Here is a 27,785-nt window from a genome sequence, read left to right on the forward strand (position 1 = left end):
AACTGGTCAGATGGACTCCCTGCCTTTACACACAGCAGAGGCCGGCATCATGTACTTGGGCTCAAAGGACTTTTCTACAGCTGGAGGATAATCTAAATAGGTCCGCTTCCATCATTCCACTAGCACAGGCCACCAACTTCAGTGCAGGAGGAATGAAACCACTGCATTCTCCAGCATCAAAGAGCCCGCAAACAATCTCAGAAAACCCTAAGGTACCTTTAAACAACCAAGTCAGCAGTGGCTTTTTAAGGTTTAACAAAGCACGTTTCCAGAACGGCATGTTCCATTGTGATTATTTGCCAGGTACAATCATAAGACAATTTTTTAACATTATAAGCCATATTGTTTGGATAATTAATCATAGATAATTTAGTTATTTACATATCTATATATACATACACTTAATTTTTTTGAATTAAAAAAAAGTCAAATAAGGCCAAATAAGGTAGTCTTGATTTACTGAGGTTCTTCAAAACCCAAGGTCAACATTTCAGAAGTTGACTATTTTTCCAGCTCCAGTGTGTATGGGTTATACTCCTCTTCAAGCTTCCGCTTCCAGATTTTAACTAGAAAAAAAAATGTATGAAGGTTAGCGTTACATTTTTTTTCAGACTAACAAATGCAAGGACGGCTATGGCGATGCAATGCTTTGTTTGCACCACAGCCTTGAGAAAACTGCATTTGGAAACGCTTTCATACACACTTTAAACCTTCAAATTGCTTTATCAGGCACTGAGATCCCCAAACGCTTGATAATTCAAGGACTCAAGGATTAGCCTCCTTACACAGGAAACAAGATAATCTAGGCAGCGGAACTGGGCCAGGTTTAAAGAAGGGGAAGGACAGAGGCTCCATGTGATAAGAGCTTTGCTTAATTTGTTGTCAGCTGTCTGTTATCTATTTTGTATTGCTTTTAGTTACGCTCTTCTATGAAAGAAAGCATAAGCTAGAGAGCTCTAGGTCAAACAAACTTTTATAATGCCCAGTAGAATCTATCGTTTGAGGCAAAGTTTATCAGCTGAAATTAGAAAAGAGCATGCAGCTAAGACTGGAAGCTATAGAGGGCAGCAAAGCGAGATGAACAGCCCCATATGTTCCATGACACAAGAGAAAGGAACAGCTCGCTTTCACTCTCTCTGATACACAGACAAGCAACAGTCAGACTGGCAGGCCTCCATCTGAAAACAATCACACGGTAGCTCAGTGGCTCAGCACTCTGAGCCCCAGAACTCCGGAAAGATCAGTGAAGGATTAATCCTGTTGTAGAGGAAGTGCAATGCTCTCACAAAGTGATGTTTGGCATCCGCAAAATAAACATGGTGGTTGCTATCGCATCAATATTTCCCATGACTGAACAAATGCAGCAAAACAATAAAAATATTTCGACCCGTATGAAGAAAAAGGGAAGAGTCTGTAAACCCAAAGAATCACTGACAGCAGGTGCAAAGAAATCACGTTCTCAGCTGGAGGTAGCTTGGAACTGAGGTAGATTTCTGCAGGGGGATCCTACAATGTTGATGAAGTTTGGTACCCAAATATGATGGATGGGCGAGAAGTTTGGCAGGCCTGAGAGTGTTTACCATAATGCCAGCCTTCATTGCAACAACTGAGATGGACAAAGCAACACTTGTTTTGCTTGTCAGGTTTGGTTTCCCCAGACAGGCCAACACCATTTTCTATTTCCCTCTCACACACGCTCCTTTGGATATGGGTATCATAGAGCTCCCTGCATATTGTGCTAGTCACCCACCCCAAGAGGCCTTGCTACAGCAATTTCATAGCCAGAAGAGACTGGTTGGGGGCAGTCACGCATATTTATGTGGCCAAAGTTACTGAACTTGGCAGCACAAAAGGCAACACACATGGACGTGAGATTGTTCCTTTTTTTCGAAGTGAGCAAAGTTAGCATCAGCATATCTGACAAATCAAGAAAGACCAGATATTAAAGAGTTGTGTCAGACCATTCATGTTCCAAACCAGGGGTAGGCAACCTAAGGCCCGCGGACAGTCCAGGAATCGGCGTGTTTTTACATGAATAGATTGTGTCCTTTTATTGAAAATGCATCTCTGGGTTATTTGTGGGGCCTGCCTGGTGTTTTTACATGAATAGAATGTGTGCTTTTATTTAAAATGCATCTCTGGGTTATTTGTGGGGCACAGGAATTCGTTCATTTCCCCCCCTCCAAAAAAAAATAATAGTCCGGCCCCCCACATGGTCTGAGGGATGGTGGACCGGTCCACAGCTGAAAAAGGTTGCTGACCCCTGTTCCAAACAGTCAAGATGGCCGATTAATACCAGAGAGAAGACTGCCCACATTAAATCACGCACACACACAACTCACTGTAATTTGGGACATCCTCATCAGATTCTGGAAGGGGCACTTCACCAGCATCTAGTGGACTGGGCTCTCTACAAAGGGTTTTCAAGTTTGCAGAGTCACTTTCCTTTTCTTCTTCAGCTGACTCTTTCTGCAATGCCGCAATCATTTCCTTATAGGCCAGCCTCGCTTCCATTGTCAGCTCCACCATTTTGTGAAAATAGTCCTAGGGTATAAAGGCAGCGAGAAACTAAGATAGTATTTGGGGTTAGTGCTTCGCCAAGCTTTCAACATTTTCTCCACAAACCCAAGAAGATAAAGTGCTCCACAGTTTTATTTCACACTAATGTTGAAAGAGGAGAAGATGAAAGATCCCAAAATTGTTGTTCAGTGGTGCCAGCAGCAGAACTTTGTTGAGGATTTATTTGTCGATTCCCCCTAAGCTCTATTTGTTCAGGTAACTGCTCAAACTTGCGAGGGTGATGGGAAGGGCACTAGCATTAAAGTAAATAGAACACCTCAACAGAGCTAAGGTGATTTAAGGACACAGTACTCCCAGACAATTAAGGATGGTTAATATTTTTAAACATTTCAGCATTAGCTGCCAAAGACTTTAAAAGCTTCTACAGTGGTACTTTCGTTCTCAAACGCCTTGGTACTCAAACAACTTGGAATCCAAACACTGCAAACCTGGTGTTCCAGTTTGCGAACTTTTTTTCGGAAGCTAAACGTGCTCCGTTTTGAGTGTTACGCTGTCTGTTTTTGCTATTTATTTTGCATTTTTCTTTTTGTGGCTCTTTTTGTTTTGTTTTTGTGACTGTGTGTTCAGCTACTGATTGATTGTATGACTGCAGTACACTGTTGATTGCTTTCATTTTATGGATCAATGGTCTCGTTAGATAGTAAAATTCATGTTAAATTGCTGTTTTAGGGGTTGTTTTTAAAAGTCTGGAACTGATTAATCTGTTTTGCATTACTTTCTATCGGAAAGCGCACCTTGGTTTTTGAATTGGCTTCCGGAGCAGATTAAGTTGGAGAACCAAGGTACCACTGTATTTAAACTGAAATGCATAATGCAGAACAGGGTGCAACGGCAGCTTTTGCACAACTCACCTGAGCGCCATCGTAACTGAAAATCCCCACCACGCTGACTGGCACGGCTTTGTTCACGCAACGCCCGAGAGCTTTGCGATTGAGAGCAAACACAAATGGGATGTTCTGTTCACAAGCGGAGTCAATGATGAGATGCAGAGTCTCATCCAACCCACCTGGGGTAAAACAACTATGAGGATTAAAAGCATCAGAACTGGTCAATTTCATTAGCATTGCTGGCAAAAGGGCTTCATTCGCCCAGATACATCTTAAGAGAAAACCAGCATTGCTTGTTCCTTCAGCTACACCCCTCCACCAGAAATCTGATCTGCATTTGCTTCAGTTAGTGATACTTTTAATAGAAAGGCTCACCCTTTGACTGGATTCTTTCACAGTTGGGGGAAATGATGACACATTTCAACTTTTTCAGCTTCAAGTGTTTCAGCACTTCTCTGAGCCCCATAACAAGCCGGCGCTTCGTCTTGGCCTTGACTGGGTCTTTCTGATAAAGGCGGTCTTGGAAGCGCACCAACTCTTTCAAGAGATCTGTTACACAGCTGTCAACCTCTTTGCTGAGTACTTGGGTGCAGTAACTAAAGAAAGAACCAATTGTTTCAGTATTATGGCAAGTGTCTGATTCTCCCCACGTTCCTTTCTTTCTCATCCACTCTATCCAAACACACACACACACACAAAATTAGCAAACTATATCCAGAAGTAATTAGCATGTTTGTGTCAGTACGCCTTTCAACCGATGTCAGCGACTGGGCTCAATAACTGGTTCTGCCCCAACTGGGCTAGGCGACTGGAGCACTTTCAGAGACCTTCCAATCCTGGAAAGCAGGTCCCAGTGCACTGGACCCACAACTGTGCATTGTGAGCACCAGACTCATGCAGACTAAGTAACACTGAAGCTAGCTGTGAAGCATAACTCCTTTTATTTCTAATAGCTACTACAAACTAAAGAACTACTGGCTTGCATGAATGTTACAGCTCCCACTCAGCCATCTAGTCACTACATAGATAAGACTCTCTCCACACACACAGTCAGGCAGTCAGTCAGGAGCGGAAGAGTAGAAGAACAGTTTCTGCCCCCTCCTTTCTCAAAACATCAGATCAGGAGATTCTGTCAATGGGAGGGGTTAAAATATCAACAGTTTGATATCTGAAGGTCGAGAAATACATGTATGACTAAGAGTCAAAAGCCTTCATGTAAACACATTAGGACATGGGTCGGCAAAGCCAGATTAGGCCCAACTGCCTTCTGGACCCGGCCCGTGGATTGCCGCATGGAACGCCAGCGTGCGTGTTCTTTCCCTCTCCCTCACATGGCGGCGGCCTAGAGGAGGAAGGGGGCTGGGCTTTGTTGGTGCCAGCAGCAGCAGCGCTCGAGCAGCCGCCATTTTAAGCAGCCCCTCTCTGGAGCCCTTTCGCGTGCCACACTCATTGTCCCTCCACCGCCGCCAGCCCCTGCCGCTCGCAAGACACAGGTAAGTAGCCACCGGGGCTCGTGGTGCTCTTGCATCATTCTTTCCCCCAAAATATAGTCCGGCCCCCCACAAGGTCTGAGGGACAGTGGACCGGCCCCCTGCTGGATAAGTTTGCCGGCCCCTGCATTAGGATATCACATTCAAACTGAGAGGCACCCCACTAAGCTCAACAACAAAAATGCATGGACAGGATTGGCATGACCAACACCAGAATACTTACTCTCTAAACCTTCGGCTGTGGATTTTGGGAAGGTTGGAATTCAGCTGTGTTGGGACAGGGGAATTATTCGTGGATCCACTCAACGCTGTACATTCCAGTGACACGTCTGAACTATCTTGGGCTGCAATTGCAGGATCTGTAGGGCCTTCATCTGCGCTTTCTGAATCCAAAGGAAAGTTGAATACAAAAGGGGTTATTTTTGTTGAACAGGAACTTCAGATCAATATTAGAAACCTTAGGAGCTTGTTTCAGTTTCAGCCCAGGGTCAAGATGAAAATGGCATGAAATAAATGTGCTTAAGAGCCCTGCAGAAAAAGAAGACCTGAACATATATGAAGGGATAACTGCAAAAAAGACAGACAAGGCCCCTGGCCTAGGGCAGTTTGGCTGTTTTTACAGATATCCATTCACAGTTTAAGCAACTTTTAGATTTAGGGGAAAACAACAGCTAGACAACAAAAGAGCATGACATGCCTTCCATATTTATGATTTGCAGTTTAAAGTAGGCAGAATGTCCGTTTTAGCAGTAAAAAATTGTAATAACTACACAAACTATTCAATACTACTGGAGAGCTACTCCAATAGGGTCGCATGCACTGTTTTGACCATAGGGCTTAAAAATGCATATTAAAAACATACAAGCAAATCATTACACAATGTAGAGCAATACATGTAATAAAGGGATTGAAGCCAATTGCGCAGAGAACTGTCTCGACAGCTATTTCTGCCAATGGCAGGCAAAATCCCCCGTAGGATGTTGCAGCAAATAAACTGGACAAGGCAAAACAAAGGAAGAGGTGTCCTGTGACTTGGCAGACCTTTGCATTTCAAACTTCCACTTCTTCTGAAAAGGCATTTGTTCAGGAGGAATTTCAATCCCAGTCCCAAACAAGAATACTCAGTTAATCTTTTGGAGGTTTAAAGAATAAAACGGGTAGAGAACAATCCCAGGTTTGGTCTTGGTTACAGTTTGTAGTTAGTGGGAAAGCTTTACCATGAATCTGAGGTTCCGACAACATGCTAAGCCAAACCTTGGCTCAGTGCAGTAGTAAAAAGGACAGGAGAGGAGAACAGTGGGTGTGCTCTCCTCTCCAGGAGTCCATGTAGTCTCACTAAATCATTGTTTGAATTGCCATGTGTTACAACTAGCTCATTTTCACCTTTATTTTACATTACTGTGGCAGCTGCATCTCAGAAAACACTACTGCAACAGCTATCCGGCAATATGGGGTGCTGAATTTTTCATCTTTCAAATTCCGAAAATGAGGGATGCTATAAAGTTGTAACATGACTTGGGAATTCAAAAGATGTTTTGGTAAAATTAATATAATGTAACTTTGCTAAATTATACACACATAAGAAACGTTAACGGCTACATCACAGGCCAAGAAGTAAGTTGGCAGCTGATGTCCAAGAACTAATCAAAGCAATACTTGATTAAACTAGTTGATTAAATTTATTATTACTTTCTAATATCGTTTTATGATTCCAAGATAATGTTGTAGGCTTAGTAGGGTATGTTTTACGTGGAGAAACTATTCTTTTTTATAGCATTACCTGACATTTTCATAAGATAAAATTATTTGGTTTTCTGAGAGCAGTTTATGCACTTTATAATTATAGATTTACCAAACTAAATGTTTTCCGGTCACAAAAATAATCGCAGATTTGAATCCCTCACACCCAAAAACCAATTTTTAAGACCCCTTGCTGAATAAATTTGCAAAAGCAGCATTTCCATGCTTAGACACCCCGTGGTCAGAAATGAAAACGAGCAGCACCCCTGATTCAAGAGATACCTGCTTTGGTGTCCTCAGAAAATGTCTGATTCTCAGTCATCTCAGAATTTGCACCCTGCTGGACAGCATCACCCTCATTTGGTATCGCCGTCAGTTCCAAAAGGTGCTGCTGTTTCCGCTGTTCCCTCTCTTTCAAAATAATCTGAAAAGGAAACACTCCATTGCAATATAGTTTCCAGACAAAGTTCTTTATTTCTGAAATACTTTTTGGGCACATATGTATGTACTTTACAGCCTTTAATGTTTACGTTTCCATGGGAGGTGGGAGAAGGCTTGATTTAATTTGAAGAGTGTGGCAATTTTGAGTTATCATTCAATTTGCTTACCTGCGGCAATTGCTTTACGCCACTGATAAAGCAGGCAAGTTGCTAACTGCATCTCCACTTATAGCCATTTAGGGAGTGACCTCTTTCAAAAATTATATTGATGGGAACACTCTTAAAATATTCTCCTTTTTAAATTTTGTTCTAGTTCATATAATCAATACATGACGGTGCTACTGGCATACTGAAAGGTGGATCGCATGAGAGTGCTAGTGTAGAAAACATTAATATAATCACTGCAAGCTATCCTTTCAAATAACCTTTGGGCTGTTCTAGTCTTATAAGGAATGGATTAACCCCAAATTAGATCTGCTCACTTCCCTCCCACCTCTGGGATTAGATAAGATTACATAGTTTAATTAGTCCTTTCCCACAGCAACAATCTGAAAGAACTTCACACTTTTTCCCATTTTTTTTTTTAATAAAAAAGACAAAGTTATAGCCAGGCACAAACCAAAGTAAGAAATACCGGTCTGGCTAAATTCTAAAAGGCAACAGCTACACTAAACTTTGATAAAGGATTATTGCATGTTGTACCTTTTTGAGCGACGTTGGCTTCTTCGCTTTAGGGACTTCTCTCTGCTTTCCCTTCTTAACCAAGGGCGCACTAGAGTCCAACGGGTTGTGTGGGGTCTTCCCTTGGTTTAATTGCTGACTTTTTGTTACCGTCACGGGTTCCTTGGAATGCAATGTTACTGCGCTACCAACTAAAACGAAAGCAAACCTGCTATCAGGCGACAATGGCCAAGTCTGAAATCCATACTTAACTGGAAGCAAGCACAATCAGTATCAATTGGGACTCTACGGAACGAATATGTTTAGGATTGGAGCATAACTCGGTTTTAGCACTCAGCTCAGCACACAAGCTACACAGACACCCAGGTACACAGTGGTGCCTCGGGTTACAGACGCTTTGGGTTACAAACTCCGCTAACCAGGAAGTGGTTGCTCCAGGTTAAGAACTTTGCCCCAGGATAAGAACGAAAATCGCGTGCCAGCGGCACAGTGGCAGCGGGAGGCCCCATTAGCTAAAGTGGTACCTCAGGTTAAGAAATCTTTCAGGTTAAGAACAGACCTCCGGAACGAATTAAGTTCTTAACCTGAGGTATTACTGTACAAAGAATGCATTCCTGATTCAGCACATTGCAAAGTGTGCTTAGCTTCATCAGTGTGGCTTTCAGTTTCAGCAGGTCTGTACCGTGAATGCTGCATTTTTGTAAAATACCTCATTACTTAAATCTACTATAATCTTTAAATAAAACAAGCAGTTCTTATTTATGTATCTGAAAAATACAGTAAAGGTAAAGGGACACCTGACCACTAGGTCCAGTCGTGGACGACTCTGGGGTTGCGATGCTCATCTTGCTTTACTGGCCGAGGGAGCCGGCGTACAGCTTCCGGGTCATGTGGCCAGCATGACTAAGCCGCTTCTGGCGAACCAGAGCAGCACACGGAAACGGAAAATACAGTACGATATGGCGAATACTCGGGAAAGGTCAGTGGCAGATCATCTATTTTGCATGCAAAAGGTCCCAAATAGGGCAGCAAATGTCTGAAACTCTGGAGAATCGCTGCCAGTCAGTGTCAGCTAGCTAGATCAATGGTCTGAGTCAGTATAACAGCTTTTGATGTTACTGAAAGTATTCAGTAGTAAACAGTCTGGTTTCGAATTCTTTCTGGACAAATGCTACTAAATTCTCTACGAATTTCTTTCACCCATGTGTTGCTCTCCTTTCAGAATGTGCTTAAGCCCAATCCTTGATATCACTTATTGCAAGCAAAGCAGTTTTGTAGTTGCACTGCATGGATATAATACTTAGAGGAATCATTAAACATTAGCACTTTATCTCAGTGGAGACATCTGCTGCATTTATTATTTCCCAAAGTGCACTTCAGATCTGTGAACAAAGTCTGATATGATTTATTGTGGACAACTTGCATGGTACATTAGAAGTGGTTACACAAACCCTTTGCTGATTTAACAGCTGTTTTATCCTCCTCATGGATGCATGCCACCTTTTGACAATTTCTATACTGATAGCAATCTAATTCTGTGAATAGTGAAAAATCCATAACACTTTAAGCACTATTTCCCCACCACTTTTGGAAAGCAGCGGTAAAGAATTTCCATCAGCATAACTTTATGTGCTATTATACAGACTGTGATTAGCAATGGGAGCTTCTGCAGTATACAGTGGTACCTCAGGTTACATACGCTTCAAGTTACATACGCTTCAGGTTACAGACTCTGCTAACCCAGAAATAGTGCTTCAGGTTAAGAACTTTGCTTCAGGATGAGAACAGAAATCGTGCTCTGGCGGTGCGGCGGCAGCAGGAGGCCCCATTAGGTAAAATGGTGCTTCAGGTTAAGAACAGTTTCAGGTTAAGAACGGACCTCTGGAACGAATTAAGTACTTAACCTGAGGTACCACTGTACTTTGTATTGTAGTTTGACTTTCTTAGATGCCGGATGAGTAGAACCTTCCTTCAAAAGATAGGCTATTACTTTGAAATGTGGACTTGGACTCCAGACTAAGGCTTTCAAAGTATAGCATGTAAAATCTGACAGTTACCTATTTATAGCCAATCATTTTGATAAGACACTCTCCCAGCTATTGAATTACAAAAAAAAAAAACTGTAGAAACTGACCACCCTTAATTTTCATAAATAAAAAACCACCACCTGAGAAAAAGCAGAAGAGAAATCGTTACACTTCCACTAATCTCTCCTAGACATCAGTGTGTTCAGGAAATTGCAGTTCATCTTTTTTATTTTACTTCACAAAGCTGGCTACTCTTTCATTCTGCCGGAACTTTTCCACTGTAGTGAATTCTTGCAATGTTTAACCTACCTCAGGAGATGGCCATTGTAAAAAAAAGGGTACTCTGAAAAAGCATCATACAACGAAAGCACTCTCAAAACTTCTACCTGAAAGCACCACAGGCTTGGACGGTTTTGATTTTTCTGAATATTGTTTTTGTTCCAAAGCAGCCAGCATCCCTCCCAAATCGAGCTGCACAGGATCCTGACTCTTCTTTCCACTGCTCTTGGGTGTTTGCTGCAGGAGAAGAAAGGGAAACACGTTTCTTCCCCCTTGGTCTTGCATTTTATCTAGTGAGTAAAATTTATGTGCACATAATTCATTCATAAATATTACTTTTCTTTTGAAGCGAGCCAACCGCCCTTCTGGCGGTTCCCTCATTGCGAGAAGTGAGGCTACAGGGAACCAGGCAGAGGGCCTTCTCGGTGGTGGCGCCCGCCCTGTGGAACGCCCTCCCATCAGATGTCAAAGAGATAAACAACTACCTGACATTCAGAAGACATCTTAAGGCAGCCCTGTTCAGGGAAGTTTTTAATATTTAACGCTGTACTGTTTTTAACACTTGATTGGGAACCGCCCAGAGTGGCTGGGGAAACTCAGCCAGATGGGCAGGGTAAAAATAATAAATTATTATTATTATTATTATTATTATTATTATTATTATTATTATTATGTAACATGGAAAGAACAATTTTACCTGCATTTTCCTTTTGTCTGTTGGAGTAGGCGGCACTTGCTTGTGAGCTTTTCTTGCCAATGACGTGTCTGAATTGGGAGCTACCAATTCATTTTGAGGAGAATCAACGTGAGACTCAAACCCAAATTCCCTTGTTCTTCCCTTTGAAGTACAGAAATACAAGACAAGTGTGTACATAAAATATTAAGAGATAAAGGGAAATCGGTATGCTAGGTTGTAAGAAAGTATATTAAATGTAAGGTAATAATTATGAGTACATTCAAAATCACAAATGTCAACTATATCGGGAAATGATGGGAAGTCTATATTTATTTTACTTCATTTTTTTAAATAAATATTTATTCAATTTTCCAATTTTATACAAACACAAAAAGAAAAAGAAAAAGAAAAATATTAAAAACAAATCAATTTCGTTAACAATTTTTCAATAACATGTTTCTTTGACTTCCTCATACCTCCCCTTCTTGTTTTCTAGTTCAAATTGTTAATCCAGCAAATCCTAATCTCTTAACATTCCTTTTAACTAACACCTTTTTTTCCAATCAACTTTTTAAATTTTATAACTTAAACAATATTTATCCCAGTTCTTTTTATCATAACAGCTAGAGACCACATAAATTCAGTCCAGCATCTTTCAAAGTTCATTAATTTTGCAATATTTCTGTAAATAGTCCTTAAATTTCTTCCAATCTTCTTCTGCCAACTCTTCTCCCTGGTCGTATATTTATTTTACTTCAGTTTGTTGTTGTTTTATTTTATTTTATGGACCATTATAAGATTTTAGCTTAGCTGATATCTAAGTGGAAGTAGAAGGTCAAATTAACATTCTAAGTTAAACTAATTTAAGAATATATATATATATATATATATATATATATATATATATATATATATATATATATGTATTTGTATATGTATATGTATATATGTATATAATATGTGTATGTGTGCAGTTAAATCTGTAATGACATTCATGAATTTCAATAAAGAATTTTTTCCACAAAAATAAAATAATACAAGACAAATGCTATGAACGAACAAAGAGGTGTGCGCAAGCTACACTCAGATAAATATCTCAAGGGGAAGATTTTTGGAGTTTCTTTGCTGCACAGACCCACCACTTTGACAGCAGCCAGGTTCTACAGCAGAAAAGAAGCTCTAGCAGTAAGGACTTCACATTTCAAATCTCAGTTGCTCTAGAATAGCTGCAGCATCACACACAAAATTTAAAGAAGTTTCAACATTAAAATGTGGGAACTTGTTTTGGCACCCTCATGTTCCGCGCCCCCTTGCGAGTCACACTAGGCTTTTTTGCCACGCCATAATCTAAAATTTGATAGAGTTGCTGAGTTCTGAAATGGCTGAAGAGTAAGGATTGCCAATAAGGGAAAACAAATGGGGAAGGTTGACTAGAAGTCCAAGGTAACTGAAGGTGCCTTACTTCAATGTGCTCCTTGTTAAGTGGCGTGGAACAAAACTGCTTTCGAGCGGACCTGTTTTTTTTGTCAGTAGCAGCTGCTAAGTTTGGAAATTCTTCAACGTCCTGAGGAAATGGAAATAAAGTGTTAACTTAGGCAACATTACACCATGTTGTTTACACATTGTAGCATACACACAATTTAGATTAAAAGTGGCCTTCCCCACTTCAGCACCCGGCATAGCTGTCAACTTTTCCCTTTTCTTGCGAGGAATCCTATTCGGAATAAGGGAATTTCCCTTAAAAAAGGAAAAACACTGACAGGTATGGCACACGGGACTATTTGATGTGCCAGCATTGCCTTCATATTCTAGATCAGTGATGGCGAAACTTTTAGAGACCGAGTGCCCAAACTGCAACCCAAAACCCACTTATTTATCGCAAAGTGCCAACACGGCAATTTAACCTGAATACCGAGGTTTTAGTTTAGAAAAAAACAACTCGCACATTAACATCTTTTGTCTTAAAAGAAAAACACAATAACAGAGCTTTCAGTGATACAATTTTGTTACTGAAAGGTAAAAGTTTGCATCTGGCATGCTTTGGAACAATTAATGTGATTTTTGCTGTTGTACGCATGCTGATAATTTGTCTAACCTGGCTGAACTCAAGGAGGCTTACTCCTGAGTAGGAACAACAGACTGGCGGGAGGCCCTGGCGCATCAAAAGTCGACGCCTGCTCAGCCCCTCGCTCGCCCGCTTGCCGGGGTTATCACAGCTCTAAATGCACCCAAGAGCAGAGCAGGAAGGCGGGTTGGGCACAACCGAGCTTGATGGCGGGGAGGCAGAACCAGCCCAGAGGCAGCTGTTAGGTTTGGTTGCGGTGGCAGATGGGCTTGGTTGGTGACTTGATTAGTGGTGCCGCAGGCTTTGGACGGAGTGGCAGTTTCCCGGCACGGCCCCAAGGGTGAAAATGGTGCCCTAGCAGTGCTGGGACCATGCTAGAAGCGGTCAGGAGCCTCCTGCAGTGATGGAGCGTCAGTTTCACCCCCTAGCTACGGCCCTGCTGGGGCGACGGTGCGCATGTCCACAAAGAGGGCTCCGAGTGCCCCCTCTGGCATGCGTGCCATATGTTCGCCACCACTGTTCTAGATCTTTATTTTTTAAAAAAGACATCAAACATTTTATATTGATATGCTTCTCCCTTATCATCAATAAATGGGGGGGGGGAGAGAAGTTGCTGGAAAACCGCATACGACCCCTGAATTATTTGCGACGTGTAAAAAGAACCTGCCACATTTGGGAGCTGGTGTAGTATACAGTGGTGCCTCGGGTTACATACGCTTCAGGTTACAGACTCCACTAACCCAGAAATAGTACCTCGGGTTAAGAACTTTGCTTCAGGATGAGAACAGAAATCGTGCTCCGGTGGTGCGGCAGCAGCAGGAGGCCCCTTTAGCTAAAGTGGTGCTTCAGGTTAAGAACGGACTTCCGGAACGAATTAAGTTCTTAACCCGAGGTACCACTGTACTAACTTGCTTGTTCTTTTTTTGCTGTTGCAGTTCTGCTGCTGCTGCCCACCCTCCTGATGAACAGTTTCAGGTTAAGAACGGACCTCCAGAACGAATTATGTACTTAACCCGGGGTACCACTGTAGTAGCTAATAGCGCAGGGGCAGGCAACCTAAGGCCCATGGGCCACAACCGGCCCACAGGGGTCATATAACCGGCCCCCAAGCGGCCCCCGAACCGAGCTGCCTGCTCAGCAAGTACCCGCACGCTGCGCTAAACTGGGGCAGCGCGATGCGGGGACTCGCTTCTGCAATGCCGGAAATTGCATCTGAGCATGCTCAGATGCCGGAAATCACAGCCGTGTACACGTGATCCAGCCCACAGAGGGATCTCCGCTGGAGTGAACCGCCCAGACAGGGTAAACCTTGCCGACCCCTGTAATAGCGCAATCCTAACTGTGTCTACTCAGAAGTAAGTCCTTGTCATGCCAGTGGGGCTTAGTTCCATTTCGTGGAGTTAGGATTGCAGCCGATATCCCCAGGTTCTAAGAATAAGGAACTCCCAAACTCTGAACCTCTCCTCTGCCATGCAGTTACTAGGTGACCTTAGAGCACCTTCACACTATCAGTAATATGAATATATGAATGCTATCTTACCATACGGGGTTATGGTAAGGAGTGCAACATGATAATGAATGTGAAATGCTTTTCATGTTACAAAGCAAAATATATATGCTGAGTACTCTTAATTACAATAACTATTTATTATTATTATTAACAACGAGCATGACCCAGCCAATGCTAAGCACTTTCAAGTCCCATTCTGTCAACTGAACAATTAAAAATGTGTTCCTCCCTGTCCCACTGGAAGTGAAAATGTGATAATCTCTGGCTGGGGCTTCTGATCAGTGCAAACACAAATCATTTCAGCTGTAGGATACTACATGAAATGCTTCTACAGCTTGCTAAGCTAACCCACTTGTGCAAAAATGCCACAGAGGAAGTTACTATTTGTGAAAAAAAACAAACAAACATAAAATCCGAATTCACACATTCAGATTGAAAAAACAAATCCTTATGTGGACAAATTTACTTGTTTATCTGTCTGTGATGGGGATTGTACTGATCCAAAGAAGTTAAAATATGCTTAAAGTATATCATTCAAGATTATCAGACTCGTGAGAGTCCTTGTATCATGACACGCAGACTACAATTATGAATGCCTGTAATTTATACAAGGTTATTACTACCGTGGTACCTCGGGTTAAGTACTTAATTCATTCCAGTGGTCCATTCTTAACCTGAAACTGTTCTTAACCTGAAGCACCACTTTAGCTAATGGGGCCTCCTGCTCCTGCCGCGTCGCTGGAGCACAATTTCTGTTCTCATCCGGAAGCAAAGTTCTTAAACCGAGGTACTATTTCTGGGTTAGCGGAGTCTGTAACCTGAAGCGTATGTAACCTGAAGCGTATGTAACCCGAGGTACCACTGTATACACAGCACTGCAGACAGTAATCAGAAAGATGATGAAAGATCCCTGCCCTGTGAAGCTTACAATCTAAAAGCAGAGGAGACAGGAAAACAGCGACTTTCAACTCTTAAGTCAGATCTACTCTTAAGTCAGATCTACTAGCGTAGGGGAGGCGCTTTCCTGATGTTGTTGGACCCAACTCCCCCCCAGGCCCACCCATCATGGCCAATGGTAGGTAAGGGTTGGTGGGACATCAGAGAAACCTTGGGGTCACATCACTAATCCTCACTTACAATACAGGTTTTTTTAAATGTGATCTGGAAGTGCATTATGCCACATGGATTGTTAAATGCAGTACAGCCAAGGTAGACTTGTTTGACCTTATGATAACCTTTCAAAATGATTCACTGTCCTATTCGATAGATAAAAAGAGACACTGTGTCTGATCACTAAGCACAGGTACTCCTTAATATCTGCAACTTCAAGTTGATACACAGTTTGCTTAATGGCCCATACACAAAGCTTTTGATGCGACCAGAAAACCAACTTCGGTACCTCAATTCTTGGAGGTTCTTGAACTAAAGTGATTTGGCTCTGAACTTTCTCTTTCTTTTTCTTCTTCTTCTTTTTCTTCTTCTTATCTGCCATTTCTTCAGCTTCATGGTCATTAGCATTCTCTCTTGTTTCTGACTATTGTAAAATGAGTAAAACGATACAGGATTTTGAAAAGTTACTCTCAAGCTCGCATAGCAATGAAAGCTAAAGTTAAGACACTAAGCTAATGGAATACAAACTATCTTTTCTTCATAAGCCTCTGATCTGGAATTATAGGATATGAAAACACCCCCTAATATATCTAACTGTCCACAAAATCTTTGTTCTGTTCCCTAAGGTCTGTTTGTTACTGTCTGTTTCAGATTGTTCAAATCTCCACTCAGCCATGAAGCTCACTGGGTGAACTTGGCCCAGTCGCTGCCTCTTAGCCTAACCTACTTCATAGGGTTGATGTGGGGATTAAATGAAAAAGGGGAGATCCATGTGACCATCTTGACCTCCTTGGAGGAAAAAAAATGGGATATACAATCAATCAATCAATCAATCAATCAATCAAAAGTACCTCCAGAGGGCCAGGAGACTTTCTGGAGAGGGGAGTAATAAACTTTAGTGCAGATAGCCAAAGGCTTTTCCAAATCTCATATCCATCCATACCACAAACTAACGTATAAAGTATAGTGAACACTGAAATTGTAAATAAAAATATGTCATAAATATATATTTACATGCCATATTTACTGCACACAAAACTCAACTCAGTTAACATTGTTAAGAGTAATAGAAAAGCTGAAGAGAAATCAACTAAAAGAACAGAAAGCTGCCACGTGATTTGAGAAGCAAGGGATTATTAACAACAGGAGTCAGAGCAGGTTCAGTGAAGCGACAAGAATTGAATCCAGATTAAAAATTATCTAAACAGAAAGGAAATTAAGGCATCAGATAACATGTTCAAGAACATTCAAAAGGAAACCAAACACACAAAAATAAGACAAGCTAGAAAAAAAGTCAAAAGAAGCTCCCAAAGTGGAATAAACGTTATAGTAAGAAGGGTAAATACAAGAGGAATGTGAAAAGTTTAAAATAGGAGCTAAAAAGGAAGAACAGTTGGAGCAAGAGATTTTAACTAAAAGGCTGGAAGACAATCTAGGACAGAAGAAGAAGAAGACAGAGAAAGATCATGAACTGAGATACAAAGTAGAAGTCCTTTGGAAATGATCAGGAAAGTGGCTAGGCACAGTGCAATGAGGAAAAAGAAAAACTCAGGTATAGATATATATATAAGAAACTTCAGCCTCTAAGAAGTGACTGACTCAAGAGAAAGAGTGAAGTCCAATAAACATGAAGGGTGCTACAGTGAATTAAGGGTTTAAAAGAGAAAGGGAGAATTGATGTTTCTTCTTTCTGTCCCATAAGACCATTCTCTCTCAATATATTATTTTTTCAAATAAATCCAGAGTCCGAGACTCTGGTTAGCTGCTATTCCGAAAGACAGTAACAGAACAGTGGTTTGTAAAAACCATCATCCTACCTTACGATCTTTGGGAACATCATCTTCTCCTTTACTGCCAGAATTATTACCAGCAGGAACTGTAGCTGGAGTTGAAACAACTCTCTTGGGAGCTTGCGACAGCACCGTGGCCCAAGACACAGCAGGCCAAGGGGACACCTGAGAAACTGATGTGAGACAGAACAAACTCTTCACTGAATGAGACAAAGACAAATCTTTAGTGGGGCTGTGCCAAATGTTCACAGGGTTTTTTCCATTACAAAAGGTGCAATTTTGAGAGATATACAATAAACAGCAACATTCTATATTGATCTTTCTAATGTAGCTATTTGAATGATAAAATATTGGCCCTTTTGCTTTGATGTATTATGTGCTGAAATCTAAAAAAAAAATTACCGTATTTTTCGCTCTATAAGATGCACCAGACCACAAGACGCACCTAGTTTTTGGAGGAGGAAAACAAGAAAAAAAATATTCTGAATCTCAGAAGCCAGAACAGCAAGAGGGATCGCTGCGCAGTGAAAGCAGCAATCCCTCTTGCTGTTCTGGCTTCTGGGATAGCTGCGCAGCCTGCATTCGCCCCATAAGACGCACACACACATTTCCCCTTACTTTTTAGGAGGGAAAAAGTGAGTCTTATAGAGCAAAAAATACGGTACTTCGGTCCAAGATCTGCATGACACGCTTCAAACAAATGTTTAAACAATTACTTCAAAAGAGCCCAGACACTCTGTAACCTCCAAAGGATTTTCTTCAGCCAGAATAACAGGGTTGTTGCCAACTAAGTCCTACTCAGTGTAGACCCGCTGAAATTCATGGGTGTGACCGACAGAGGTGCATTAATTTTAGTGGATCTTCTTAGAACTTAGCTGGATACATGCCAATACCTTTTCTCTACCCTTTCAAAGCATGCTTAGGCTGAAGTTTGCACTTTAGACCTTAAATGAACAGAATGCTATATCAACAGTAAAGAAATATTTATTACTACAGATAGCCCTTACCTCCAGGATCAGATGCAGAACTTAACGGTCTTGCTGGGAAATGCTTTTTCGGAGTTGTTTCTCCCTAAAGTGAATATTTCAGTCTTTAGCACAAAAGCAAGGCAGCAACCTGCTCTGTCTCGCTATCCAATCCATGCAGCAGTTAAAAGATCAAAACTTGTATTAAACTTCCTGGAACTGAGCTCACATTTGAATTCTTTACCTTGGCTCCTAAACTTACAAGTATCAATAAAAGATATAAAAAGTTCTTCCAGTGGAGGTGCGAAAACCTTTGTTTTCTTCAAGCAATTTACCAAAGCTGAAACTCATCTTTAAAATTGTGACATATTTTATCTTCAGGAAAAAAAAATATGGGGGGGGGAGAGAAATGGAACTGCCTTCTTTGTTTATTATATTTCACCAAGTCAATAAAAATTGCCTTGCAGGAAAGACGTAGCCTGACTTTATCCATATGTTGCTGAACTTTTGTTATACAAGGGGCTGATTCACATGGCCATCATCTTGCACTTATACACACTAGAATTCATGCTTGATCAATAGGTTCTGGGCTTCCCAAACAACATGTACTCGACAAAGATGATTTTTAACATTTGCTAAGTGCCTCCTGGCAGAGGGAATATAAACCACACTGGATTCATGCACAAGATGTACTGATCTCACCATGAGGGAACTACAGAAATTACTGCAGGGAGAAATAGTACCATGAGTCACCATTTGCAGGAATTTGCAGGAGAACAAGGACTTACAAAACTAATAGGACGAATAGCTTTTAGGAAAATCTGACTGACTGGTGAAGAATTCAGTTCTAAAGCTAGTCTAACATGTAACCAGGATGTGATAATACTGAGAAGAAAATGTGTCTATTTACTCTTGCATATTTCCCACAATTTTTAACCATGCATACATTGTTCAGGCAAGTAGCTTCATATTAACACACTATCATTCAGCATCTAAGCCTATGAAACAGCTAACCTCTTTGGTTATCAGAGCTGAAACGGCTGGTTTTCCTGGAGGTTTCGGAGGCAGCTTATCTCCTTCAGCTGAGCCCAATGGCCCCCATGCATATTTTTTAATATCCAACAGATCACTACTTCCCAAGCCTTGCAATTTTGGAAAATCTGAGAGGGTAATTTCAAATGCAGGTTCCGGAAGACACTCAGCAGCTGGAATTTGCTTGAACTTCCCATTTGCTGCTTTAATGGGCCTGTCTTTAAAAAAAAAAGAAAAAAGAGTTTATATGCAAAGTAACATATTTCTCCACGATATGTAAATAGTTTATTGCTTTTAGTAATCATTACACATCACACACAATGCTTTTTAGCAAAAAAATTAGTTATTTACTATCTCATTCATACTTGGATCTTGCTTCACATCCCAATGAGAGAACAAAACAGCTAACAATATTGCACAAGCATAAAATAATGAAGTTAACAACATCTTAACCACATATAATCAGTAAGTAAAGGTAAAGGTAAAGGTACCCCTGCCCGTACGGGCCAGTCTTGACAGACTCTAGGGTTGTGCGCTCATCTCACTCTAGAGGCCGGGAGCCAGCGCTGTCCGCAGACACTTCCAGGTCACGTGGCCAGCGTGACGAAGCTGCTCTGGCGAGCCGGCACCAGAGCAACACACGGAAACGCCGTTTACCTTCCCGCTATAAAGCGGTACCTATTTATCTACCAAACTGGGTAAAAATGATACACTCATGGGGGGGGGGTAGCTACAAAACTAGCAAAAGTCTTGCACTTTAATCCAGTACAAGTTTCAGAAATATGCCACTTTGGGTCTGAATCCGGCCTCCCGAGAGAGGCAAGTTCTAGGCTCTGTGGTTTAACCCACAGTGCCACCCGCGTCCCAAAACCTCAGTATTCAGGTTAAATTGCCATGTTGGCACTTTGCGATAAATAAGTGGGCTTTGGGCTGCAGTTTGGAAACTCGGTCTCTAAAAGGTTCGCCATCACTGCCCTAAATCATACACTGGCTTTTTCTGCAATTGCAGAACTTCTACTCACACCAATGTGCAAAATACTGCAATTGTTATCGTAGTACCTGCTTTAATAGGATTTCTTCCATGCAGAGCTGTGTAAGGTGAACTCTCTGTGGATCCATCAGATCTCTTACTCTCCCATTTGGATTCATGGTCTTTTGAGCGCCTCTGTACAAAATAATAACACCACCTTTCAATCTTTTTTAAAAGGGGCTTAATTTTTCATGTCTATATCTATATTCCAAACAAAATAAAAAAATTCCTTCCGGTTAGCACGCACAAAGCTCATACCAATAACAAACTTAGTTGGTCTCTAAGGTGCTACTGGAAGGATTTTTTTAAAAAAATATTAAACGACATACCAACACCACTACCTACCTCTAACTAGATCTATATTCCAAATTATATCAGAGCAGAATTTCAGTACACAAACACTAAAAAGTAGTACATAATGGTATCTGTTGCTCAAGAGCAAATGCAAAAGGAATATTTTTTTATCTGTACAATTTGTTTTTTGCACTTTTCAAAGTCCAGATACAAATAATGTTAAAGTTGTCACTAGAGACGCATTAAACATCCAAGGAAGCATTGCTAGGACCTTCTCTTAGCTAATATCCAATATTGAATTTCCTGATAAATTCAGGGTTTCAGCTAACTTTGTCTAGTTCCTCTAGGCATGTGGTCCTAGCTTACGTATATCTTTCAGTAGCCCCTAAAAAAGCCACCCCCAACCCATCTGTTGTGCCATGGAGAAGTGCAGATCATTCAAAGCAGGAAGGGCGTCCTCATAAATTGCTGGTCCACTTTTCATTTCCAGTGCAGTTTTCTCCAAAACGCACACTAGGAACGTTGGCTGATTATGACAGCCAATTCTTGCTTTAGCTGCTGAGCATTTTATAAAGCTCATGTTTCTCACAAACTGTTGAGTAGCAGAGGGAAAACTCAGGCCTGCTACTTCAACAGGGCTCTGTTTCTGCGGCAGGGTATTTGCTAGACTAATGCAAGGTGGCCAGGCTGCTCCCTGCCTTGGATAAGGTTTCATTTGTGCCCAAGCAGACTGTTCCACTAGAATCTGCAGAGCTGCTCATGTTGCACACAAACCTGGGCTAGGAATGTTTCACTGAATTTTAACAGCTAACAATTTGTTTCAGCTCTATAATATTAGCCAGTATATCTATCCTGTAGAGACCGCGGCCGCTGTTTGATAGAGTCAACCCACTCAATCCCCATACAAAGAGAATCAGAAGCTAGTTATGATCAGTGCACAGTCACTGAAGGTCCCACACAGATCCCTAATAGCCACAGCCGCTGGCAGGGACCAATGAAAGCTGAAAGACCCAATGTATGGGGGTGGGGAAATGCTGGGGGGGGGGGTACTCCACCTCTTTGAAAATGGAGCGCTAAAGAAGCCTGCTTGAGGCCTGGGGTGATTATTGAAGCCTGGGGTGATTTCACAGACAGGATTTGGGTACCCTGTCCCTTCAATACAAGCTGTAGCAAGACAGAAAGGTGTTATCTACTAGGCTGTCTTCACTTACCTGGCAAAAAGCTGCAGCCTCTTTTCGGATATGAGGAGTTTGTTTGACAGAGTCTCTGTCCTGTTTCGAAGAGCTGTAAAGCTTAGGGCTGTTGTTCGGACACTGAAAGTTGGTAACTGCATATACATTTGGTGCAGCATTAACTGAATAAGGAGAACTGGTATACTCCCCAAGCGAACTACATCCCATAAGGCTCTGAGATCGATATTGAGAATGAGAGGTGGCAGTATCCCAAGGCGCATCTTGAGTATGTGTCTGTTGTCTAAATTAAATAAACACATTATTATTTTTTTAATTGGACACATGACAAACATGACAAGGCTTGCAAGGAAAAATAGAATGAAAATGAATACTTGGGCTGTAACAGAATTTATCATATGATTACAAAACAAATTCTATTTAAGCCATAAGCATAATAACCAATTTATTTTACTAACACAGAAACCCCAAATCTGCCTTGAAGGGGGTGAAAATCTCCCTCTGCTCAGCTCTGACAGCTTCCCCACCACCCCTGGGGGTAGGGGAAGGAAGTCCTGCCATCAAGGAACTTCATGCAGTCACCTGAAAGCTGGGCAGAAGCTGGCGGCAATCAGCACAAACCCACAAAATGGGGCTGGGGAGAATGAGGAGAGTGGTGCCGGGGCCAGCCCTGCTGCCCATCATATGATGGCAGTAGGCGTGCTCCAGGTTTCTTCACTGTGCCAGCCTGGGAGCTGGTACGGGGAAGGGGCAATATTTTCTTTCCCACTTTCTGCACTTTTCTGCACTGACTGGTGCTACTCCAGTCACAGCCAGGCGTTTGGATTGCAGCCCAAGCACCCTTTGAGAAACAGCAAGCATAAAATGGTAGTGTTCAAAATATGTGGTGTAAGGCTGATCTGTTAAAATCAGAGGGGCATGCATCAAATTTGGGCTATGGAACGTCTTCCATAAGCTGCAAGCAATAATATAATGAAAAGGTTACATTATATTCAAAAGGTGATATCCTATTGCTGATCTTAGTGATGTTGTGCCAGTAAAAAGGTAAAGGGACCCCTGACCGTTAGGTCCAGTTGTGGACGACTCTGGGGTTGTGGTGCTCATCTCGCTTTACTGGCCAAGGGAGCCGGCGTACAGCTTCCGGGTCATGTGGCCAGCATGACTAAGCTGCTTCTGGCGAACCAGAGCAGCGCACGGAAACACAGTTTACCTTCCCGCCGGAGCGGTACCTATTTATCTACTTGCACGGCGTGCTTTCGAACTGCTAGGTTGCCAGGGGCCAACTAATTACGGAAGAGCTAGAAAGATTTTTTTTTGCAGATTCTCCTTCTCCCAAGAAGTCTCTAGTGCCCTTCAAAAATATGTCCTGGGGGTGGGTCGGGGAACTGTTCCCCTTTCACAATAATTAACTTTTAAAAGAGCATGATTTTGCCTATGGTGATTAAATAGTAGACTATATTTTTTTAATGGAAAAAAATTTAAAAATCCCCAAGAAGCTCCATTGCTTCCAATGAAAGTCAATTAGCTCCCCACCATCCCAAGTACTTGAAGCTATATCTTAATCACACACAATTTAGAGCACCATGTTGCAAAAGAGCACACTGCATTCTGAGCCTTTAGAGCTTTAGGTAAATGTCAAAGAAAAGCATGGTAGCCATATGACCACTGTAGAACTTATGATACACCTCCCAGGTATGCAAGCCTTAGGGGCTGTAGTGGGCTGGGACTTCTATCACACAGACAAATAACCCCATTTATAAGATAACATGATTCTACACCCCACCAAAGAGCATGGTATTATTACTACCCAATACACTGTGTTTTGGGGTCTGTTCTTGGGGAAAGTACTGCGATTGATTTAATTTGTTCAAATAAGTCAACCCCCTACACACCCTTAGTAGCCATTAGACCTGGCTTCCTCAACCTCGGCCCTCCAGATGTTTTTGGACTACAATTCCCATGATCCCTAGCTAGCAGGACCAGTGGTCAGGGATGATGGGAATTGTAGTCTCAAAACATCTGGAGGGCCGAGGTTGAGGAAGCCTGCATTAGACATAAAATTATTCTTTCTTACAAGAGAAAAAAACCTGAGCAATTGCTGCTCAGTTGTAGTTATTTAAATATATGATTGCTAATATGCGGATTTTAGATTACTGAAAAAAGTTGCCAGAACAAACCCCCAATATGTATACCCAAAACAATAGGGACAGTTTAAAACTGTGCAGGTACCACCTTCCCACAAAGCAGCAAAGAGAGATGGCTTTGAGAACAAAATACCAGTTACAGTAATTCCACATGTAATAAAACAAATGTTTAGGGATCAAAAGCCCAAAGTCACCATCGTCTTTGAAATGTGTCCCGTGAGAGGTGGGTTCAATGTTGTGGCCTAAAACATTGAATGAGCTTACCCAATTATTGACCAAAATGCACTTAACTTGCCAAACAGCTAAGGAATCTAAATTAAAGACTTAGGAATGTTAACAGTCCCCCAAGAAATGAGACGTAGAAGGGTACATACTTATCCACTGGTGGCTCTTGAACATATGGGTAGCATGTACCATAGTATGTAGGAAAGACACATGCTTCTGAGGGTTCTGACCATGCCACTGTTACTGCCGCATATTTGGGGACAAACGGTTTGACCTCTGCTGATAACTTGATGCCCTGAGAAACAAAATGGGTTTTGGCTACATGCACTTGGAGATTAACCAAAATAAGTGAAAAGCCCCATCTATGTGAACCAAACTGTCACACAAGAAGGAAAAGCTGGTGCCTCGCTCTTCTGCTCAACCAAAATGAGTAGGAAAAAATTAAATCTGTAACAGAACACTGAAAAATGCACCAAGAATTTTAGTGCTTAAGCAAACTGCTGCTTCAGAACAGAAGTTTCATTTTACTTTTTAATGTAAAAACTCTGAGAGTATCTGGCTGCAGCACATGCAACATCTCAACTTTGCATTTATAAGGGAAGTGGAAACTAATCTCCATTGAGGACAGCTGCAGAAAATACACTATAGGCAGGCAATACAGACACAATGCTGGTTTAGCTATTAAGAATGATTAGGAGACTAGAAGCAGGCTTCAGGCTCATGCGCACCCTCCTGGCCCCAACTTCTCCCCTCTCATGCAAGAATTTCTCTCTTAGACACACACATGCCTTTACCCAGGTTCAGCTTCTTGGTGTGAAATAATGCTAAAGTTGGGAAAAGGGAAGTACAGAGAAGTATGAAAAAGAAGAAGAGCCTGCTTCCCCCTCCCAATACCATCAACCTAATTAATGACCAACTAGCATTACATCTGCACTGGCCCTACAAAAATCTAAGAGAAAACAAAGCATTCAGCTGACAGTCAAAAGTCTGTTCACTGAACACCCTCTGGTGGTTGTACTTGCATTTGAAACAGAGGGACAACTGGACACTAAGGGTAGCATTAAATGCTAGACCTACTCAAGAGTGGGCCCGTTGAAGCCAATGGCCATTACTAACTTGGGCTCTTGAATTTCAATGGGTCTAATTTGAGTAGGACTTAGTTGAAAACAAGCCTAGAGGTTTAGTCCATAATATGAATAGTTGTGTTCTGCAGCTCATTAAAAAGATGGTTGACCAGAATTTTGGCAAACGTACCCCAATATAGTAGAAGAGAAATAGAAACCGTGTACATGTTGTTGCACAAATGCTGAGTTTACTGGACACATTATATTTGCCTGACCTATTTGTATTATTACATCAGGAACGAGTGTTCAGATTCTACAGCCAAAAAATATGTTAGAATCACAGATTTTAAAAACTTTGTAAAGCAGCACCTGCTCACCACACCCAATATATATACCACCCATATATAGGGTGAACTTGTGGCTTCCCAATGTTGCTAGACTCCAACTGGCATCATCCCCAAACACTGGGCATGGTGGTTGGGACTGCTGGATCTTAAAGTCCAACAACCTCTGGAAGCCACAGGTTTCCCACTATTACCATTAGGGTAATGCTATGGTTTTAATTATACAGAATTTAGGTTTATATAATGGCTAAAATATGGAAAGCTACTTCGTACAGAGTCAAGATTATTGGTCCATCCAGCTCAATATTGTCTACACACTGCCAGGAGGCAGCTTTTTCAGGCAGAAATAGTTCCGAGCCTTACCTGGAAATAACAGCTATTGAATCAGGGATTTTCTGTATGCAATATAAGTGTTCTACTACTCGCCTTCCTTACTACGGACAGAGATACGGAATGGTCCCAATCCAGCAGTTCCCCAGCAAAGTGAAACTATATTAGTCAAGATTAAGCTTTCACACTTGATTTCAAAGCAAAACTGCAAATTGTTCATTTTTTTTGTTTCTATCATATTTAAATAGGTAAAAACAGGACACTTCTACTCCAGTCTGAGTGAAAAACTTTGATTAACTGCAAAAGGAAAATACTTGAAGCTATTCTACAAACCACACATGGTCAAGAGTTATGCTGGAGCGTATGCATAACCTATGAAATTCCATGTGAAGAACAAGATTTTACTACTTCTCCCCATGGGAACATTCATCTCTAGCAAAGCAAAAATAATGTGTAATCCTTGAAGCTACTAAGCGTAATCTGACACGAAATTCCTAACAAAATCCTAGTTATCAAAATGGGTAATTGCTTCTAAAAACCTAGGCCATGCTACAATAAAGCAGTAAGCATTTGGACAAAATTTCACATTACATGCAAACAAATAACAGTAACCAACTATTTTTGCTTAGTTTGCAAAGCCTAGGGTGGTGTAGAGAAGTGAAAAGAGCAGCTGTGCGAGGTGCTTCTGTAAACTATATCTGCACTAAAGGGAAAGCACTAGCACCCAGAACTGTCATACTTCTGGAATTTTATTCCTGAGAAAGAGGCAATTTCTGAAGGAAGCAAAAGCTGCTTCCCAAACCAGAGCCTTATGACTGACAGTGTCTTGACCAAGTTGGTTTAGTTCAAATCTATTTGGCCAAACAGTAATGTTGGGTTTCTGCTACCGTATCAAGAAAGGTGACCTGTTTTTGTATATGTATTTTATGTGCACAAAGTGCTACAACAGTTTATATTGTGTTCTTCAGAAGAAGGGTGGTATACAAATTAAATAAAAAACAAATAAAATAAAATAAGTTGATGACCAGGACACAAGACGCAGCCAGTATTCTTAAAACAAGCTGCTGCCATTCCCCTCTCCTGTCAGAGGTCTTGCCTGTGAAGACGACAACAGTTCAGGAGGTGAAACTTGTATTTTGCGGGTTTGGTAAAAAAAATTCAACAGGTGCTCCTTTCCCTATGGCATAACCACAAAAAGCAAAGCAGTGGTGTTCTGAAAAGAGAATGGTGGTGGCAAGCAGAAGAGAGGCAAGGCTAAAAACCCTGGGTGGGGGGCAGTCCTTTTTAAAAAATCTGACTAATACATTGCACTTCTTCCAAGGCAAAAAAGGAGGAAAAACTTTGCAGTGCCTTCTCCCGATGACAACAGCAGAAGACATGCTGTATCAAACTTATTATTATTATTATTTCCTGAGCACCACTTGAAAGGGGAGGCTTGTTTTTTGCTCTCTGGTGTTGCTGTCCCTCGTTTTCCTTTCTGCAGAGAGAAACAGACTTTTTTCGGGGTGATTGGGATAATTTTTTTTAAAAAAGGGCATCCCTCCCCCCCCCTTTTTGTTTGTTTGTTCAGGCCTCCTGCCAGGACCTGAGCCATAGACACACGCGTTAAGCGAGAGCAGGTTCAGCGGAGCCACCAGAACGGAGAGCGCCTTTGCCTTTCCCCTTCCAGGACCTCTCCGGCCGCCGTTTACATAACAACCAGCCGCGGCGCGCGGGGAGGCTGGAGGGAGCCGCTCTTTCGCCTTCCCTTCTCCACAGACCCGGCCTCGCCGCCGCCGCTTCCCCGCCTTACCTCGCTGCCCGCTTCCCTCTCTGAAGACATGGCGCGGGTGGGGGGGCGACAAAAGGTCAACGCCCCACCAACGGCGGCTTCCACCCTGCCCTTCTACCACCGGCCCGGCGGCGCGCACTAAAGACGCGGCGGGCGCGCGACGCGAGGGTTGAACCCGAGA

At 41.9% G+C, this 27,785-nt stretch overlaps 1 protein-coding gene across 2 annotated transcripts; it reads right to left on the reverse strand.

The window, feature by feature from the left end:
• Positions 1-441: 441 nt before the first annotated feature.
• Positions 442-27,785, reverse strand: SECISBP2 (SECIS binding protein 2). Of its 2 annotated transcripts, XM_083576701.1 has the most exons (18): positions 27,626-27,785; positions 24,245-24,390; positions 21,748-22,009; positions 20,272-20,377; positions 19,195-19,430; positions 18,223-18,286; positions 17,243-17,388; positions 15,715-15,849; positions 12,203-12,304; positions 10,762-10,902; positions 10,172-10,301; positions 7,780-7,949; positions 6,920-7,061; positions 5,121-5,280; positions 3,783-4,003; positions 3,432-3,586; positions 2,343-2,544; positions 442-566 (listed from the first exon to the last, which is right to left on the reverse strand). In XM_083576701.1, exons 1-18 carry the CDS (start codon positions 27,653-27,655, stop codon positions 502-504), a joined length of 2,613 nt encoding a protein of 870 aa, XP_083432827.1. In that variant the 5' UTR covers positions 27,656-27,785; the 3' UTR covers positions 442-501. The 2 variants fall into 2 exon arrangements, with proteins under 2 accessions (XP_083432827.1, XP_083432828.1); XM_083576702.1 differs by lacking the exon at positions 24,245-24,390 and having other exon boundaries at positions 27,626-27,766.

This window comes from Podarcis filfolensis (genome assembly GCF_964270895.1).
Source record: "Podarcis filfolensis genome assembly, chromosome: 11".
Taxonomy (NCBI): domain Eukaryota; kingdom Metazoa; phylum Chordata; class Lepidosauria; order Squamata; family Lacertidae; genus Podarcis; species Podarcis filfolensis.

Bases quoted from the DNA above. Each gene is read 5' to 3' on its own strand.
- SECISBP2 (XM_083576701.1), bottom strand. From the start codon at position 27,655: ATGTCTTCAGAGAGGGAAGCGGGCAGCGAG. The intron at 22,010-24,244 runs GTATGTACCCTT...TATTTAATTTAG, and splicing joins CAAGAGCCACCAGTGGATAA to ACAACAGACACATACTCAAG. The intron at 4,004-5,120 runs GTAAGTATTCTG...TTCTTTCTTTAG, and splicing joins CACAGCCGAAGGTTTAGAGA to TTACTGCACCCAAGTACTCA.